General features: G+C 41.9%; 1 protein-coding gene across 4 annotated transcripts in view; it reads right to left on the bottom strand.

Moving 5' to 3' along the window:
* Positions 1 to 16,305, bottom strand: part of NRP1 (neuropilin 1) — a 137,991-nt gene that overhangs the window by 5,958 nt on the left and 115,728 nt on the right. The window contains exons 11-15 of one of the 4 annotated variants that reach the window (XM_047865423.1): positions 16,164 to 16,247; positions 11,713 to 11,772; positions 6,097 to 6,234; positions 1,983 to 2,257; positions 1,402 to 1,498 (exon numbers count right to left, since the gene is read on the bottom strand). In XM_047865423.1, the coding sequence (XP_047721379.1) occupies positions 1,402 to 1,498; positions 1,983 to 2,257; positions 6,097 to 6,234; positions 11,713 to 11,772; positions 16,164 to 16,247 (654 nt within the window). Of the gene's footprint in view, positions 1 to 1,401; positions 1,499 to 1,982; positions 2,258 to 6,096; positions 6,235 to 11,712; positions 11,773 to 16,142; positions 16,248 to 16,305 lie in introns of all 4 variants that reach the window. The other 3 variants (XM_047865421.1, XM_047865424.1, XM_047865422.1) reach the window with 3 other exon arrangements.

A 16,305-nucleotide genomic window follows, 5' to 3' on the forward strand; every position in this document is an offset into this window, starting at 1 on the left:
TTTGCATACAATATGCAGTCCATTAAAACTTGCTGAATGGAATTAAATTTGATTTCTTTTCCTTAGTTTAGGGAGTTTACTCTTACATTCTAAAAATATAATTCTCATCTTGGAATAGGAAAGCCTGTGTAACTGCATGAAATGCATATTTTTTTAAATGTTTATTTTTGAGAGAGAGAGGGAGACAAATAATCAGAACCAGGCTCCAGGCTCTGAGCTGGCAGCACAGAGCTCAACGCAGGGCTTGAACTCACAAACCGTGAGATCACGACCTGAGCTGAAGTTGGATGCTTAACTGACTGAGCCACCCAGGCACCCCTGAAATACATATTTTAACAACAGTGTAGACTTGGATGTGGCCAATCTGTAGAGTAATTGCAACTGAAATATTAAGTCTTATCATTTCTTGTGAAGACCTGCTAAGTAGTGTGGCATTAAATAGATTTCCTTACATAGTATGAAGAAGCAGATCTTTATTCACTGCTCCTTTTCCCCTAATTTCTTTAATTGACCATATCAAATTATTGCCACTTTAGGATTACATATATTCAATATATTGTATAATAAAAGCTTTGTAAATTGCTGAAATGACCAAAAACCCATTACAGCCAACAGGCCCCCTTTGTCTTAAATTTGCCCAGTAGGCTTACTCCATTTTGTTATAATTAACATCCTATTATATGATATATAGCAAAAGTTTAAGTGTAGCAAATGGAGCTTAAGACTAATTACTGTGCTATTACATTGCCATTAGTGATTCTATTTATAATTACATATCAAGAACCAGGGAATACGAATTGGTTTTCTATGTCAACTTTCATCTATACATCCAGACCAATAAAAACCATAAACTCTAATACTAGGTAAAGTCTCAAAATTTCATTTATTCTCTTGAGTCATTGCCACTATTTTCAGAGTCAGAAACATCTACTTATTTGTAATAAAGCAAAGAATTATAGCTTCTATGATTCATTAAAAATGTAACCTTAATTAAGTTCACTGTGCTCAAAATTTTCAACGGCCTGCTGTTTTGTTTATAGACTCAGATATTTGGAATTATCCAGATGTCAGAGTTTTCCACTTTTCATCAAAATGTTTTGGCATGGTATATATAGCCTGTAAACTGTGAGTCTTTCTCCTGAGCTATGGTTTTTGGATTCCACATTATTTATGTGGTTTTGCAGGTACAATCAGACACTAAATGAACTGGGTTAGGAAAGGACGTACTAAAGATAAACTGACCCGATGTTATGCCCTGTTGCATCAAAATTTGCACTTCACAGGATGTGCCTATAGCCTGCATTGCAATTCTAGGTCTAAATGAACAAGACAAACACCATCACGTGAAAATAACTGTGCCCTGGGAAAGTGTGTCTGGTTTCGACAGCACTTCATACTTACTTGTGCAGTCTTCTTGTGAAATGTGGTTATTAATACTAATGTCATCCACTGCAATCCCGCCAAGGTTTCCTTTTCCGATTTCACCTTCAAAAATCACCTAACAAAATGAAATCATTTTCGCAGTATTGAAATGTTCAGTCCTGAATAGCAGTGTTTACAAATGCTTGTTCAGTTCAATCTATGGCACATAAATTAAATTCATGAGATTTCATGTAAGCGTGCGTGCGCTTCGATCATCAATCTATGTTAACTGCCTGGTGATGGCATCAAACTTCTAACACTCTCTTTTTATAACTCAAAACGTTAAACTGGGGAAAGCACCAAATAAAAGGAATGTTCATTGTGGCATCCAGAAATAGATTATAAAGTAGCATTCTCCTCTTTCTCAGCAAATTGGTTCTATTCCTATAATGTTGGAGACTGCGAAATATGCTACTGAGATTGCAGCGAAATCCCAGGTTCGGGAAATGCCTGAAATCATCTTTGGAATAATTCCCACATCTCTTCTCCATGATTTTCAACATTATCTCAGTGTCTCTGAAGGAGTTGCCCTCCCACCCGGGGAAGGGAAGGGGGCATACCTGATAAAGCTTCAGAGACTTGTGGAGCAGGACACGCCCTTCCTTCCAGTGGTCTCCCTGGTGTCCGATGGCCATCCAGACTAACTGGTCATACTCCTCTGGCTTCTGATAGTGCAGTTTGACCCTCAGCGTGCCCACGTGTGAACCGGACATGTGATACCAGAAGGTCATGCAGTGGGCGGAGTTCTGGGAATAAACCACGGGGCTCACCAGACGAGCCACTTTGCCCTTCTGGTTTTCGTCGGCTTGGGAATAGATGAAGTTGCCATCTCCTGCTGTGACAAAAACCCAGGTTAGGGAGAGTGGCTGAATGTATGAATCCTTTACCTCTTCTTTCCAGTTCTGTGACTCAAACCTTCTCTCCTAGGCTAAGCACCAAGAACCCAAATATGCAGTGGAAAGGGAGCGGTGTGCTGTTGTTGGGGAACCTCTTTGGCAACTGGGTCTGCACTCCAAGCCTCTGTGAGTGGGTGCTTAATTGGGAGAAGGCTGTGAAGCAGCATTAATTTGGATACTACATATTTGGAATGCACTGTCACGTGGATCTGGGCTGTGACTCCAGTTGGCCTTTGCATCGTTGCAAGCACACTGAAAGCAGAGGGCAGACCTATTTTCATGCAACTTTAAAATAGTTTCAGCAGCACTGATGTGAACACAGACATTAAATGGAACATATTTTGATGTTTTCTTATTTATCATTTGAGCTGGGTGAGGATACTTAGGTCACTATAGCTTCTTGATAATAATAAAGTTGCAGTTTTTCCAAATAATCTAGTCATCTTCTTTTTCCCACAAATTCAGATGATTTTTCCCTCATTTATTTTAATGGCTTATAAATTCCTTAAATACACCTGAAAGCTTGAATCTCAGCTCAAGTCCCACTCTTGTTTGATGTGGGCTTCTGGTTCAAGGAGAGGCAAGGTTGCATATTTGAGGCTTATTAGAACTTGCCATTTTGGCAGCGTAGACACTTGCCGGGCTGCAAGGACTTACTCTTGGCTTTGCTTTTAATTACCCCCAGTGGGAACATTTCCTCCTGCCACCACCTGGTCTATGCACACAACTCATGTTTCATTGTTTGCTCTGCAAATAGAAATACCTACTCTAACGCTTCACCTGATGTAAGTGTGAATCTGATGCTTGGGCCTCAGTGGGCAGCAGGATGTTTTGTTTGCTGCCCAAGGGGTTTGTGTGTTTGTGAGATACTTTTTCACTGTGCACATGTGGGCACGTCCTTGTATCTGTTCGCCTGCATCAACGGTGTCCAGGTGGAAGTGGATGCATCAGTGGGCAACTTGCTTCCATCACCTGGCTGCTTAGATGAGATTGCACCAAAACACTCTTAATGAAACCAACGGGTGAAATACGAAGAGGGTGGAAATTCCAGCAGCATGTTTGATACTGTTTTTGTGGCGTGCTCCCATGACCAAGGGGACTCAGTCACTCTTGGGGTTTGTTTTCTCCCACTACTTTACCCTATCTGTGTGACACTGCCATTTCCCTGAGGTGAGTAGGGTATCAGTCTACCAGCAGGGACAGGTAGAAAACACACCCATCGTGCCTCTGTGCCCAACATGCCCATCTTAGGGAAAAATACTGAAGTTAGAGATGCTGCAGAGAGGAAGCACACTAATGGAGTCCAAGAGGTTTATTTTGGCTAGTCAGTGAAGAGGTTGAAGAAAGAAGGAGAAAACTGGACTTGGATAGAGGAAAGACGGCTGCCTGAGAAATCTGTCATGACCTCTGCCCCGATGCACTGTGGTCTTCTAAAAACGTGCTCCTGTCACTCCTCTGCTCAAAGCTTGTCAGTGGCTCCTCACTACCGTTAGCCTCTTCACTTCTTTGCGTGACACCCGAGGCCACACACCCCCCCTGACACATATCTAACTGCTTCACAGAGGAACCTGCCCAACCACACCACCTGCCATCCCTCTTCCACGTCTGCACACGCCATCCTAGCTCAGACAGTCTCCGGGACAGAACTGCTTTCTCTGATCCCCTGTGTTACCTTTCTTGTCGCTGCTCATCCCCACCTTGGGGCACCCTCACACCTGCACAGTAATCATTTCTCACCTGCAACCAGACTGTGAGCTCCTCAGGGCAGGGCTACCCTCCTTTATTCCCGAATCTCCAGTGTCCAGTTCAGCATCTAATCTAAAGTAATAGAGCTCCTCAAACAACCCTTGTTCAACGAACCAGGGAAGATGACGGGCTTCAGGAATCCTCCTTAAGGAGGTACATAGCTTTCCTCTTAGAAGTCAACTGCAGAAAACCACGTGGGTTTCTTTGAAAAAATTCAAAATTGAACAGCAGGATATTTTACCTAGATATTGCTAATTTAAAGAAATCTCCAGGTCTGATTTGCAAAGTGCGGAATACTGTGTAATGTCGGTCCGTGTGCATGTGTGCTGGGTGTAGGCTCTTTTCATCTAGGATTTTTATGTTAACAAGTTCCTGCCTTTCAGATATCAGGCTCGCCCGTCTCTCAGCAAATGATTGCCTTCCTAGTGCTACAGGAGGCTTTTTCTCTTCAGGGCAGACCTGGTAAATCTGGGTGTCTGGGAGAACAAAAGAGACAAATCCTTCTGAAGGAATCACACTTCTCAGCTGTTAATCTAAGACAAGCCTTCCTTTTCTGATACTCCAACACATAAAGCGTTGATATTTTTCCCTTTCAGGGGTTTTATCACAGTTCTGGGTCAGGAACTCTGTCTTCATTTTCTCAATTAGCACTTTACTTCTGCAAGCCTTTTAGCTTTTGTCTCTGGCTAACATAGCTTTTAACCTCCTTTGAATGTCAGATCCTACTGAGCCATTTTGCTTCACTTTGCATCAATTTTTCCACCATTACTGCCTTCATTTCAGCTAATTGCATTTGGTTAATTTGATGCCATTTATATGTACAGTGCCATTTACAGTCAAAGTATTTTAAGTTTTCTAAAACTGCTTGTCTTAAGATTCAATTGAAAGTGTCTCAGAATTGAAGGAGTCCAATTTTATCCAATTTCCTTGTCATTCTCATTAGGAAAAGAGGTAGCTGTGGTGGAAGGCGGCCAATTCAACCTACTTAATGGTTATATTCACTGGGGAAAGAAAAGTGAACAATAAAATGGGAGAGGCATGAAGTGCCCTCTGCCCATCCATTGGCCCACTGACACACTGGCCCAAAGCCCTAGCATGGGGCAATTTTGCTTAATGAGATTTCTCAGCCTCAGAAAATGCCCCTCAAAGGTATCATTTGAGAAGCCACCTCTTCAGTGAACAGTCCTGTAAGTCTCCCTGAGTAGGGTAGAAGTCGGTGGGTTGTATCTGTTGTGTATGGGAGTGTGTGTATATGTGGTCTTTGTAGGATGCCGCTGGATCTTTACACTGGGTGACAAGATGACTAAGAGGAAAACAGGATGGCGGTGGATAAAAAGTTCTTGGAGTGGCTGTCAGCCCCCTGTAACCCCCAGCCCATCCCTCTGCCCCTCATTAATCTTAGCAGGAAAGCAAGACAGGAGGTGGTGTGGGGTGAGGTTTCCACCTGCTCAGAAAAAATGGGTTAGATTTACAACCTTCCTCTAAAGAATAAGAATCCCACCCCACCTTCTTCCACTTCCACGTCAAGGTTCAAGAGAGAGCAAGCAATAGTCTCACTTATTGTTTCTTTAGCTGCAAAATAAATGAGATGACATATGTCTGGACTTGCTTCAAAATAATCCAGAGTCAGGGGTGATAGGGATAAAATAAGAGTCCTGTGATTTAGTGCCTGTTGAAGTTGGGTTATATACATATAGGGTTCATTTCACTAAGCCTTTTCTATTTGAGTATACTTGAAATTGCCATAAACAGCTCAGGAAAAGTATGAAACAGGTAATTATTCACACATCTTTACCCAGTTTGCTATTTACCAGAGAGGCAGTCAGTTGCCAAACTTAATCAGCTTTCTCTACTACTTGGCGGACAAACATCCCTTCTAGGAAAGGAGAGCTTGGTAATTCCAGGAAAGGAAGACATGAGTGAACACATGGTAGTCTTTTCAAACACCGCTGGTCCCACAGGCCACAGAAACCCTCCATAGCCACACCTTTGCCAATTCAAAGAAATGAGGCTGAAGTGAACTCTCCGTTACCTGTGTGATCCTGAATCGGTCCGGTTTTGCTGGTCAACACGCTCCACTTGAGCTGCACGTGATTGTCATGTTCCCAGTGACAGAATGTCTTGTGAGAGCCCCAGCCAAATTCGCAGTTAAAACCGTATGTTGGAAACTCTTCAGTGGGTGGAAAGGAAAAATAGAGAAAAGCAGAGAAAGACAAATTTAATCATTTAGGTCAGAAAGGCCTTTAATTTGCTCACAGGAGGCACAATTTATATAACTTAACGTATGTTTGAAAATTCTGGGAAAGCCACAAAATCCAGGATTTCCGGGAAACTCAAAAGACGCATGGAGATGTCAAAATGTTTGCAAAATCACGTTTAGGGTTTTTTTTTTTTTTTTTTTTTTTTTTTTATCCAGCTTTAAAAAGATTATGGACTGCCTGCCAAATTGGTTTTACATAAAATTTCCAGAAAGGTTACTTTCCAAGGCATATATATTACATCTGTAGCATTCTCCCTTGGTCCACAATATTTAATATGAAAGATACTCTATTCTTATTATATAAATTGATATCCACCAATGAAAAGAACCTTAAGTACAGATTGACCTGTGAACCTTAAAAGTCTAGAAATGTGACTGGGCTGGATGTCTCATTCTGGAGGCTATCTGTATTCTCACCATTCTGGCTAATGCCTCAGGTCTTTAGGTCAGATCTCTGAAGCATTTCTTAAGATTATTTTTTCTTCTGTGCTTTGCATCAGGTCAATCAATTTTAAATGTAAGTTTCTGCTTTTTTAGTGAATTTTAAAATGTGTATGTAAATTGTTCACCCCACTTAAAACCCAGGCAAGTTCACGTAAAGCCAAAGCATTTTTAAATAGCTGCGCATTAAATTTTTTTTTTTCATGTTCAAAGTGTTTCCTTTGGAATCTAAAAAGAAAGTATGAATGGATTCTCAGAGGGATTATTCATTTTGTGTGTTCTACAAGGTGCTATTTGACTGTGGTGTTTTTTTTAACCCCCATAGCTTTACTTTTTTTACTCAACTCCTTTTTTTCTTAGAAGCAGCTTCTCTTTTTAAGTATGGAAAAAATGAAATCATAATGGCTGGATTTTGTTTTTGGTAAACTGAAGCGACTAATAAAAATAATCCTAAAGATAAAATTCTCCTGCTTCTGCCAGTCCCACTCCTCCCCCCATTACATAAAATTAAACACACAAAGCGCGGCTGTTTTCTCTAATGAAGGAAGGTCACCGCTTCTTGAGTTTAGGTAGTCCACAAGATGGCAGCATTGAAACGGAGAGAAAGGTGCCCAGGGCGTCTCGCCAATTGGATCTTGAACATTCCTCAAACAATTCCTATGTATAATAAGGGAGGTATAGTATCGTATGTTGTATTAGGGTCAGGCTGAGATCCTAGCTTGCTTTGATCTTTAACTTTGTCCGTGTTTAACACGACGTAGCCTGCTTTCTTCTCGGAGCCTGGGCTCCATTGCCCCTCCCCCCCTTTAACAATGGCGGCAGGGATTTTAATGGGAAGATTTAGTGAATAGATAAGGATGATTTACTTTGCATTTTTAGTTTCCAAGGAACCCTTTTCAAATGCTAATGTAGAATTTTGGAAGGAATGCACCATATGCATTGTCAAAAGGAAACTGGATGGATTCTCCCATCCAGGGACAAGGAGACCTCCTGAGGGGTGAGGGGTGGAAGGGTGCCTAGGGCCAGTTTGGGAAAGTAACTCTAGTGTGAGCCACGTGATGCATATAACGTGTGGACTTTGTGTTAGTGCAAAAGGGCTGTATTTCACAGCTATGGTGTCACTGGAGTGATATATTTCATGTCTAGTCTATCCTAACCATGAAATAGGGCTTCTTAAAGCATGAGAAACCCTCTCCAAAATTTACCACACTTTTGAGCAGCAAGATTGAATTATGCAGATGAACTACAGTCCATTGAACAGTGACTAAATGGTTGAGCAACCTTGGATGTCAACACCCACAAACCTGGAATGTACTGCCGCATAATCTCATGTTAGAAAACGTTAATATTGGAAAATGTTAATATGTGTGTGGTTTTGGGTTTCCTCCTTAAATGTAGTTTAGAAGACATGCACATGTAGGAAGGCAGCAATCCATTACAGCACACACATTTCTGGTTGTATTTCTGGTTAATACATCAAATTATTATTGTATAGTATAGAAAACCACACCATGCATTATTTTGGCTCTTAATTTTCTGGTGATAACAATAAAATATATGAACTTGGATGTTTTGGTAATGACCAGGACATAGGACAGCCTTGCTTGAAAGGAGGACTCAAGCATTTCTGCAGCTGTACTGCTCAGTGGTCTGTGTTTATCTTCTCATGTTTTTTCCAGTCCTAGGAATTTAACAAGGCAATCTGCTCTAACGTTATGTATTTTACTACTCTTTCATCTTCTTGTCCCAATCATATAATCTCTGGCAATCTTGCTAATTTAAAGGAAATACTCTTTTTTTTTTTTTTTTTTTAATCAATGCATATGGTGGCGAGGGGTGTGGGGTGAGAAAATGTTGAAAATTCAAGCCTGGCCAGAAAGGCTATTAAACACATAAAATATACACAAACATTTATAGGGAAGGGAAAGAAAAAAAGAGATTGAGGGAGGAAAAAAGAAGGACAGAAGCAGAAAAGAGGAAAGAGAAAGAGAAAAAAGCAAATTGATGAATGAAGTTAAGTATATAGGACTATTGACCTTTCCGTCTTCAAAATATTATCCAGGCCCTGTGGCTGCATGATTCTCATTAAATTCATTGGGAATAATCTGGCTAAATCCCTTCTTGACTCTTAAAAATAGCAGGAAACAATATTCTGAACTTAAAACAAATTTACAGCCGCTGTGAGCACGCACCAGCTGCAATTGTTGAACTATCTTGCCCACAGTCGAATCATTAGCACCATATATGCACAAGGATTTAATTTTAGAATCTGCTTTTCAAAACTTCTTTTGAGGATGTTAACTAGCTTACTCACAGACTGGTCTTTCAGTCCAAATAAGTGGAGGTGCTCAGGCCCATGTAATCAGAGGTTAGGAATATACTCTGAGCTGCTATAGGAGTGTTTGAAGATCCTCAGAGGGTGAGATGTTTCAGCAGGGGGAGTTAGACTTAAAATGCAGGGTTTCTCATCATTTCCTGGCAAAGCATTAATAGGCTTTTATGCATCTGATTACAACCCAGGCAGTATATGAATATTATATATCCACTGAATTTATTATATTGATAAGAATCCACAAAAATGAAATTTTAAGACTCTGCTTGAGTATCTAATGGTTTCAGCAAAATGAGATTAGATGAAAGTTCAGGGGTTCAGTTTGCTGCTTGTAAAGATGTCCAAAGAATCTGAAAACTGCAGAACAATGTAGATCAAATTATCAGATAGGTGGGTCCCACCACTGGGTGAACACCTCAAAATCAGACTTGGCCTCTGACTGTTCTCAGCATTGGTTTAGCCAGAAGGTGACAATGAACAGAACTCCTCAAAGAAGGTCAGACTGTCCATTATCCACAAAGACTGGGAGACAGATTCAGGACTCAAGCAATGGAAAAACGGGAAACCAAGGTCATGTGTGGAACTCAAAACCAGAGCAGACCGCCTTTATCAATAAGCTCTGGTTTGACATAAACTGGTTTAGATTGTGGTCGCTATGGGTCTTACTGGTTCTCTATCTGTACATCTGTGCTCTGACCACAGTACACCCTCTGAGATGGCTGGCCCTTGAACTCATGCACAAACCGAATGCATTCACAAAGTCATGCCTAACCTTCCACATCCAGGGAGAATTATCCCATTTTGGAATCTGGTGTATACCTTTCCATTTTCTCTAGAACTGTTGCTCACTTTTAGTTTTTAAATGATCCCTAGCTCTTTTGATAGGCAAGAGGAGAGAGGAGTTGAAACAAGTTCATTGGCAACTTCAGAGTGGCTTTATTTTTTAATTTTTAAAAATATTTATTAAAAAAATTTAATGTTTATTATTTTTGACAGACAGAGAGAGAGAGAGCGCACAAGCAGAGGAGGGGCAGAGAGAGAAGGAGACACAGAATCCAAAGCAGGCTCGAGGCTCTGAACTGTCAGCACAGAGCCTGCCGCAGGGCTCAAACCCACGAACTCTGAGATCATGACCTAGCCAAAGTCAGACGCTTAACCGACTGAGCCACCCGGACGCCCCTTAGAGTGGTTTTAATTAACTCTCTGGCAAGAGAAAAAACTAACAGAGCAGTTAATATGTTTGTTACATCATTAGAACTTCATGTTTTCACCTCAGCCCTCTTCCCTATGACAGAAGGTCACAGAAAGCCAGCCGCAGTTACTCCACAGAAAACCACCCAAGAGGGCCAAGGGCCCCCAGAAAAGTCAGGAAACAAGCGAGAGGCCGGGCTTCACTCATGACCAACTGCAGCCATCCAGCGTGGTTGCACAACCCCTGGAGGCCATACTTTATAACTGGTAAAGATGTACTTTGGACTATAGTTTTTTCTGAATTTAGGTGAACAGATACTCTTCTGTTTCACCTTTCCGTAGTTGGGGGTGTCTGAGCCATGGGGTAGCAAGAACTCTGTCAACCTGAGCACACCACAGGGAAATTTGGGGTTAAGTTCAAGTGAAGAGAAGTTTGTTTTGCAGTTTAATCAGGTCAACGGTGACAGTGTCCTTTAAGGAAGCATACTAATTAGAGCAGTCCTTTCTACTTTCTGCCTAGCTGGGTAGTGTCATACTGTTGAGGAAACATTGATATACACCACACGCCCCATTAATAAATGACTGTGGAGGCCAAGGCTGAGTGAGCTTCAATAAAGGAAATGGGAGAAGCTGGAAAACTGACCTGGTCACCTTACTCTAATGATTAACTTTAAAGTATTTAAAACCTCTGATTGCTTATACTGACTATTTCCCTTCGTGTGTGTCTGGGGGGAAGAATTTTACAGAATACTAACAAAATACAAAAGAGAGAAGGGGGAGGCTGCCATTTCACTGCCGCTGGCCGCTGATAAACAGCAAGCCAAGGGTTTGAAAAGTCATTACGCTTTTCTATGAATAAAAGGATGCGGAGGCGCTCCCGAGGGCGCCGCTCTCCCCCCCGCACAATCAGAGCCCTGGTTTCCTGCACCCCACTTCATGGCACGCCCACTGGAAACGCTGTTGTCAAACTGCCAACTTTGTGGCAGGCAAAACTGACAAACTTTGCCTGTCTCGGTTTTGCAGAATTGTGATGAAAATAAATAGTCAGGCTGCTGCCTGTGAGATTTCCTTCTCCTGTAGTTTGCAAACACAGTCCATGTCCTAGATGTGCTGCGTTAAACAAAGTATGTTACTCAGTTCCTTCAGTCGGGAGCTGGGATTGTCACCATTTGGCAATTACTGATGGAGAAGGAAACCTCACTCCCGGCTGCATATACATGTGGATGAAAGGAAAGCAATATTTATGGCTCATGCTTAGAGACCAGATGCTGCGTGGCGTCCCTCTTCTAGGACTTTGGGGGAAACCGAAACCAAGAAGCTGTGCAGGGCACTATTTCAGGGCATGGAGGGGGGCGGCCATGCACTATTTGGGGGGGGGGGGAGAACCACACGTGGAATCTACGCCATTTTTTTTTGTTGGATACCTGATTGTATTGTGCTGTCTATTATGGTTGGTTTTTCTGTGGTCAGCACGGTGGTCCCACCTGAAAAACAAAAATAGTGACAGACAAAAATGAGAAAAAGTAAGCATTGGGGATAATAAGCATTAAAGAAATGCTGCATGTGTGCATACATCTGTTAGAGGCGAACATTTTCCACAGAAAATCCTTCCTTTAATTCCGCCTGTAGTAATTTGTTTTACTTAGATTTTGTCCACCACGATATCAAGTTCAAATAAACCACTATTTTTTACTCAACACATTTGCTCATAAAGCATCCAGGCGGTATGGACAGTTTGAGACTTTGTTCCAAGGGCATTCCCTGGTTCCCAGGCTAAGCGTGCTACACAATTGTGACAGTGAAGGGCAAAAGCCTCCACAAGTCCCCAGTGACTTGGGAATTAAACTTGACCTGGGCCTCTTAAGCTTCAAATAGTTTCCCAAGGTTTCAGATGCATGCCTTCAGGGGCGGTGTAGGGCTGCTCCCCACAATCTATTTTGAAAACTGTAGGTTTAAGAGGGCGACAGCAGTTTCTCCTTTCTTTTGCTGCTGTAGTTGTAGTTGTTTATTTTTCCCAAGGACAAATATTCTGCCCAGTGTGTGATTTGGAGAAGCTGCAGAAAAAGTTCACAGGCCCAGAGAACTGGAAGTTTGCACAAAGAATATCCTGAATGTTGTGAGCTCTCAATTGGTGGGGCAACTTTGGAATTCCTGGTGAGGAAACCAGGTGCTGATTTAGCTCCATCCTCTTTTCTTCTGCACCTGGGCGCTTCCATTTTCTGCTCCTCCTCATTATTACACTTCTGGTTCTGGTTTAGTTTTTTTAATGTTTATTTATTTTTGAGAGAGAGAGAGGGAGGGGCAGAGAGAGCTGGAGATACAGAATCTGAAGCAGGCTCCAGGCTCTGAGCTGTCAGCACAGAGCTAGATGCGGGGCTCAAACCCATGAACTGCAAGATCAGGACCTGAGCTTAACCAACTGAGCCACCAGGTGCCCCTACACTTCTGTTTTAAAGTCGTGTTCTTGAACTTGCCAAACACAAGAATCACCTGAACTCTGGTTGAAACTGCAGCTGCCAATCCGCCTGTCCTCCTTGGAACTCCTTGAACCAGAATGTCCAAAGTTCAGGCCTTAAAATCTGAATTTGCAAAAGCTTCTCAGGTGAGGCTTATAACCCACTAAGTGCAGGGGAAACACCCGTTTGCTGTTTATTACATAAGGTGTTGGAGCCATTTCTCCTTATGTGTATCTGTTTTGCAGATTATGATCAGAGATAATCTATTTGTTACCCCAAGAGGGAAAGCCCAGGGCAGACTCAGGGGAAGGACATGGGGTGGGCTCATGAGTATCAGGGAAAGTTTGGGAGGTGGTTATAAGGTGCCATTGTACAGCTTCCAGTAGGATCATTCAATAAAGATGTGTGATCATCTCTATTCTGGCCAGGTCCTAGTTTCACCCTGCAGCTTCCACAGAGCAGAAATCATCCAGATCATGAATCAGAGAGCCGTAAAATCATGCTCTTGGGATGGTTTGAAGATTTTGGAGCTAATCGACTACAGCACCAAGTCATGTTACCCTTGCTTTCCCAGCATATACGCTGGATGAGCGGTCACACGTGTGCGTGGCCTCAATGAGGCAAGCACTAGGAAGAAAGAATTATATATATTATGGGTTAAGGAGGTGAATCTATAATGGCAGAATTGGAGGGAGGCCAGAATACATTAGCATTCTGTTCCCAGTGGTCTCAAGGGAGAAAGACTCAAGGTGAAAATTCACTTTTTAAAACTGATATGCATTATCAGTTTTGTTATACGTTGGGAGCCAAACTCTGATGTTGGGTACACACAGACCCAATGAGAAATTTGGCCTCCTGGTGCCTTTGAAGCTAATTGTATTATCTAACGACTTCAACAGCATTTGCAAATGAGTAACTTCAGGGGTGAATTTTCACCTTGGCAAGCAGTGTGGGAGAGCAAAATCTCTCCTCATTTCCATGCATTTTGGTAGAGTTCACCTGGAATTCAGTGTTGTTTGTAAGTAATGAGCATTTTGCTAAAATACTTATTTGCCACTATATTCAAAGCAGCCAACCCAGGAGGAGAAATTAAAGGGACACCATCTGCATTAAGGAACCAAACACCATGAAAGAGAGCATTCATCCTAATTTCCACACCCCCTCCTATCAGGATAAGGTGAGGATGCTTTCACTTTGGCTCCATTACACTCAACGTGCCAAGTTTGAGGCTCTGTCAGCAAAGCCTGTGACTGAAGGAGCAAGGAGTGTGTGTGAGCCTAGGATGTGAGCTGTTTCCATGCAAGGTGATACCTGGGTCAGGGAGGATTTTGCTCCTTGCAGAAAAGCTTACATAGGAGCACACCCTTTCTCAGAAAAGGAGAACAAGTAACTTCATAAAGCAAAACAAGTAAAAACAGCAACAAGAAGAAAACCCAAAACTGGCCGCAATGCAATAAATGAATTTGAAACATGAGATGCCTTCTGAAATCACCTCTTCTTGATGGGGGCATAGAGCAGGCATTATCAATACCTCTGGAAGTTCTTAATATATGTCTGATTCATAGAAATGTTGAGACAAACGGGCTGGCTCGAGAAAATAACTTTTTTTTTTGCCATTGTAATATGTAAAAAAAAAAAAAACTAGAACTTTTTTCTATCTCACCAATAAATGATGTTAAATGCTGTAGATAAACTATAACCTTGTACATTTAAAAGACTGTCAGTGTTTCTACTATAAATGACCCATTTTCTGTGGTTTGTTACTCGTTTGGCATACATAATTTGCTCCAGGCTAACATACTTGCCCTATTTCATTCAAAGGGTTCAGTTTCAATTGATTCAGTCATGAACTGATCCAAAAATGAGAAGGTTGGTTGTTCTGATATGAGAAGTAAATCTGAGGCTTTGTTTCTAATCAATATTAACTGACCACTTTAGGGTTTATAAAGAAAAGAACCTTCTCCACAAGAGGGCAATTGAAAGGGTATACTGTGATGACTACAGTCGTTCCTTTTTATGAGGAATTTCACTACAGATGTGTGACAGGGTCCACAAAGAGCCTGAGGTCTGTGTCAGGGTGTTTACAAGCAATCCTGGGAAGGTTCCGCAGGACCTGGTTCATAGAATGGTACTCTGTTCTTAACATCAGCCGTAGGGTTTTCAGCTTGAACTTGACATCTCACAAAGAAAATGCCTCTACATTAATTAATTTTTGTGGCTTTTGGCTGCTTACACACAAGATTTGTTTTCAAAAGCCCATAGTAACATTTATTGGCCCTATGACTGTAGGTGATTAGCCTGGAAATTTGGAGGGAGACAGCCTTAGGAGCTGGGATTTAAATGTAAACCAAGTTCATGGTACTATGTCTCTGAGCTACATTTCACCTCTTATTCTATCTGAGTGCCGAGCTCTCTCGCTCCTTCAGAGGAGAGCTTTTGAAGTAATTGGAAATGTACTGTGGGACATTTCCTTCCAGATTTTTACATTAATGCATTAGCCAATAACATGGCACTATTATGAAGTTACATGGTAATGCCTTCAGTTTCGCCCATGGAAATTAATTATGTGGGCTCTCTGAGTCCCCTCTGGCTAAAAATACAGACCTGTATCCAAGGGCTCATGTTTAATCTAAAATGAGAGTCAGATGCTATATGAAACTGCATTTGACCCAAGTGGTGATAAAGGTCCCACAGTGCCTTTGGCAACAATAGGGTGAAAATCCTACTGCCTTGGCCAATTTCCAAGTGGTACAATCCCATTTCCCCACTTGTCTAATATTTCCTCTGCCATTCCAAGTAGAAGAGAAGGTCACTTTGTAGCTCTTAGGGTTTTAGAATGTTATGGAGTAATACTCTAAATTAATTAGTGAGGTATTTGGCACACACCGTCCCTGATACATTTGCTAGTCGTTGCTGATGTGAAAGAAGAAGTAATTCTGCCTTTGTAAATTTCAATGTAAAATGATTTACAAAACCCTAACTTAAAAGCTGCATTTCAAATATAAGCCTAATTTCATCAATTAGTTGGGTAAAGGTTCCACTCAAAGCATTTTCCCCTTGTTCAAAAATGCAAATAAACATTTTGAAGTGTGTGGTTGTGTAGGGGTGGTGCACGTGTTGTGGGGGTGGGGGTTTGAAGGTGAGGATGAGTTTAGCACATGGAGCCATAGAGAAATTCTTATGGAATTAAGAAAATCCTAGCCTCTGGCTCTGAAAATGGCTAAAATAATTGTGTCAAACGGCGGCGGCAGAAGGCATGAGGAAAGGAAGCAGTGACCCCAGTTGATGATGGCCGCCACCGTGAGGAGCTACACAAACATGAACAGACACGCACTAGCAGGTCTCCACTACGACATGACTGAAATGGCACAGCAATGGGATGAAGATGGTTTCTGCACCTGTGAGCTGGAAGTCATCACCTGTTCCGCTGTGGCAGTTGGCCTGGTCATCATCACACTCGTCCACCAGGTTCCCGTTGGGAGTGGTCGGTCCAGCTGTAGGTGCTGAAACAAGATCCAAGGATTACTACCTCACACCTCTGAAATGTATTTGCAAGGCTCT

This window comes from Prionailurus viverrinus, chromosome B4 (genome assembly GCF_022837055.1).
Source record: "Prionailurus viverrinus isolate Anna chromosome B4, UM_Priviv_1.0, whole genome shotgun sequence".
In the NCBI taxonomy this organism is placed as follows: domain Eukaryota; kingdom Metazoa; phylum Chordata; class Mammalia; order Carnivora; family Felidae; genus Prionailurus; species Prionailurus viverrinus.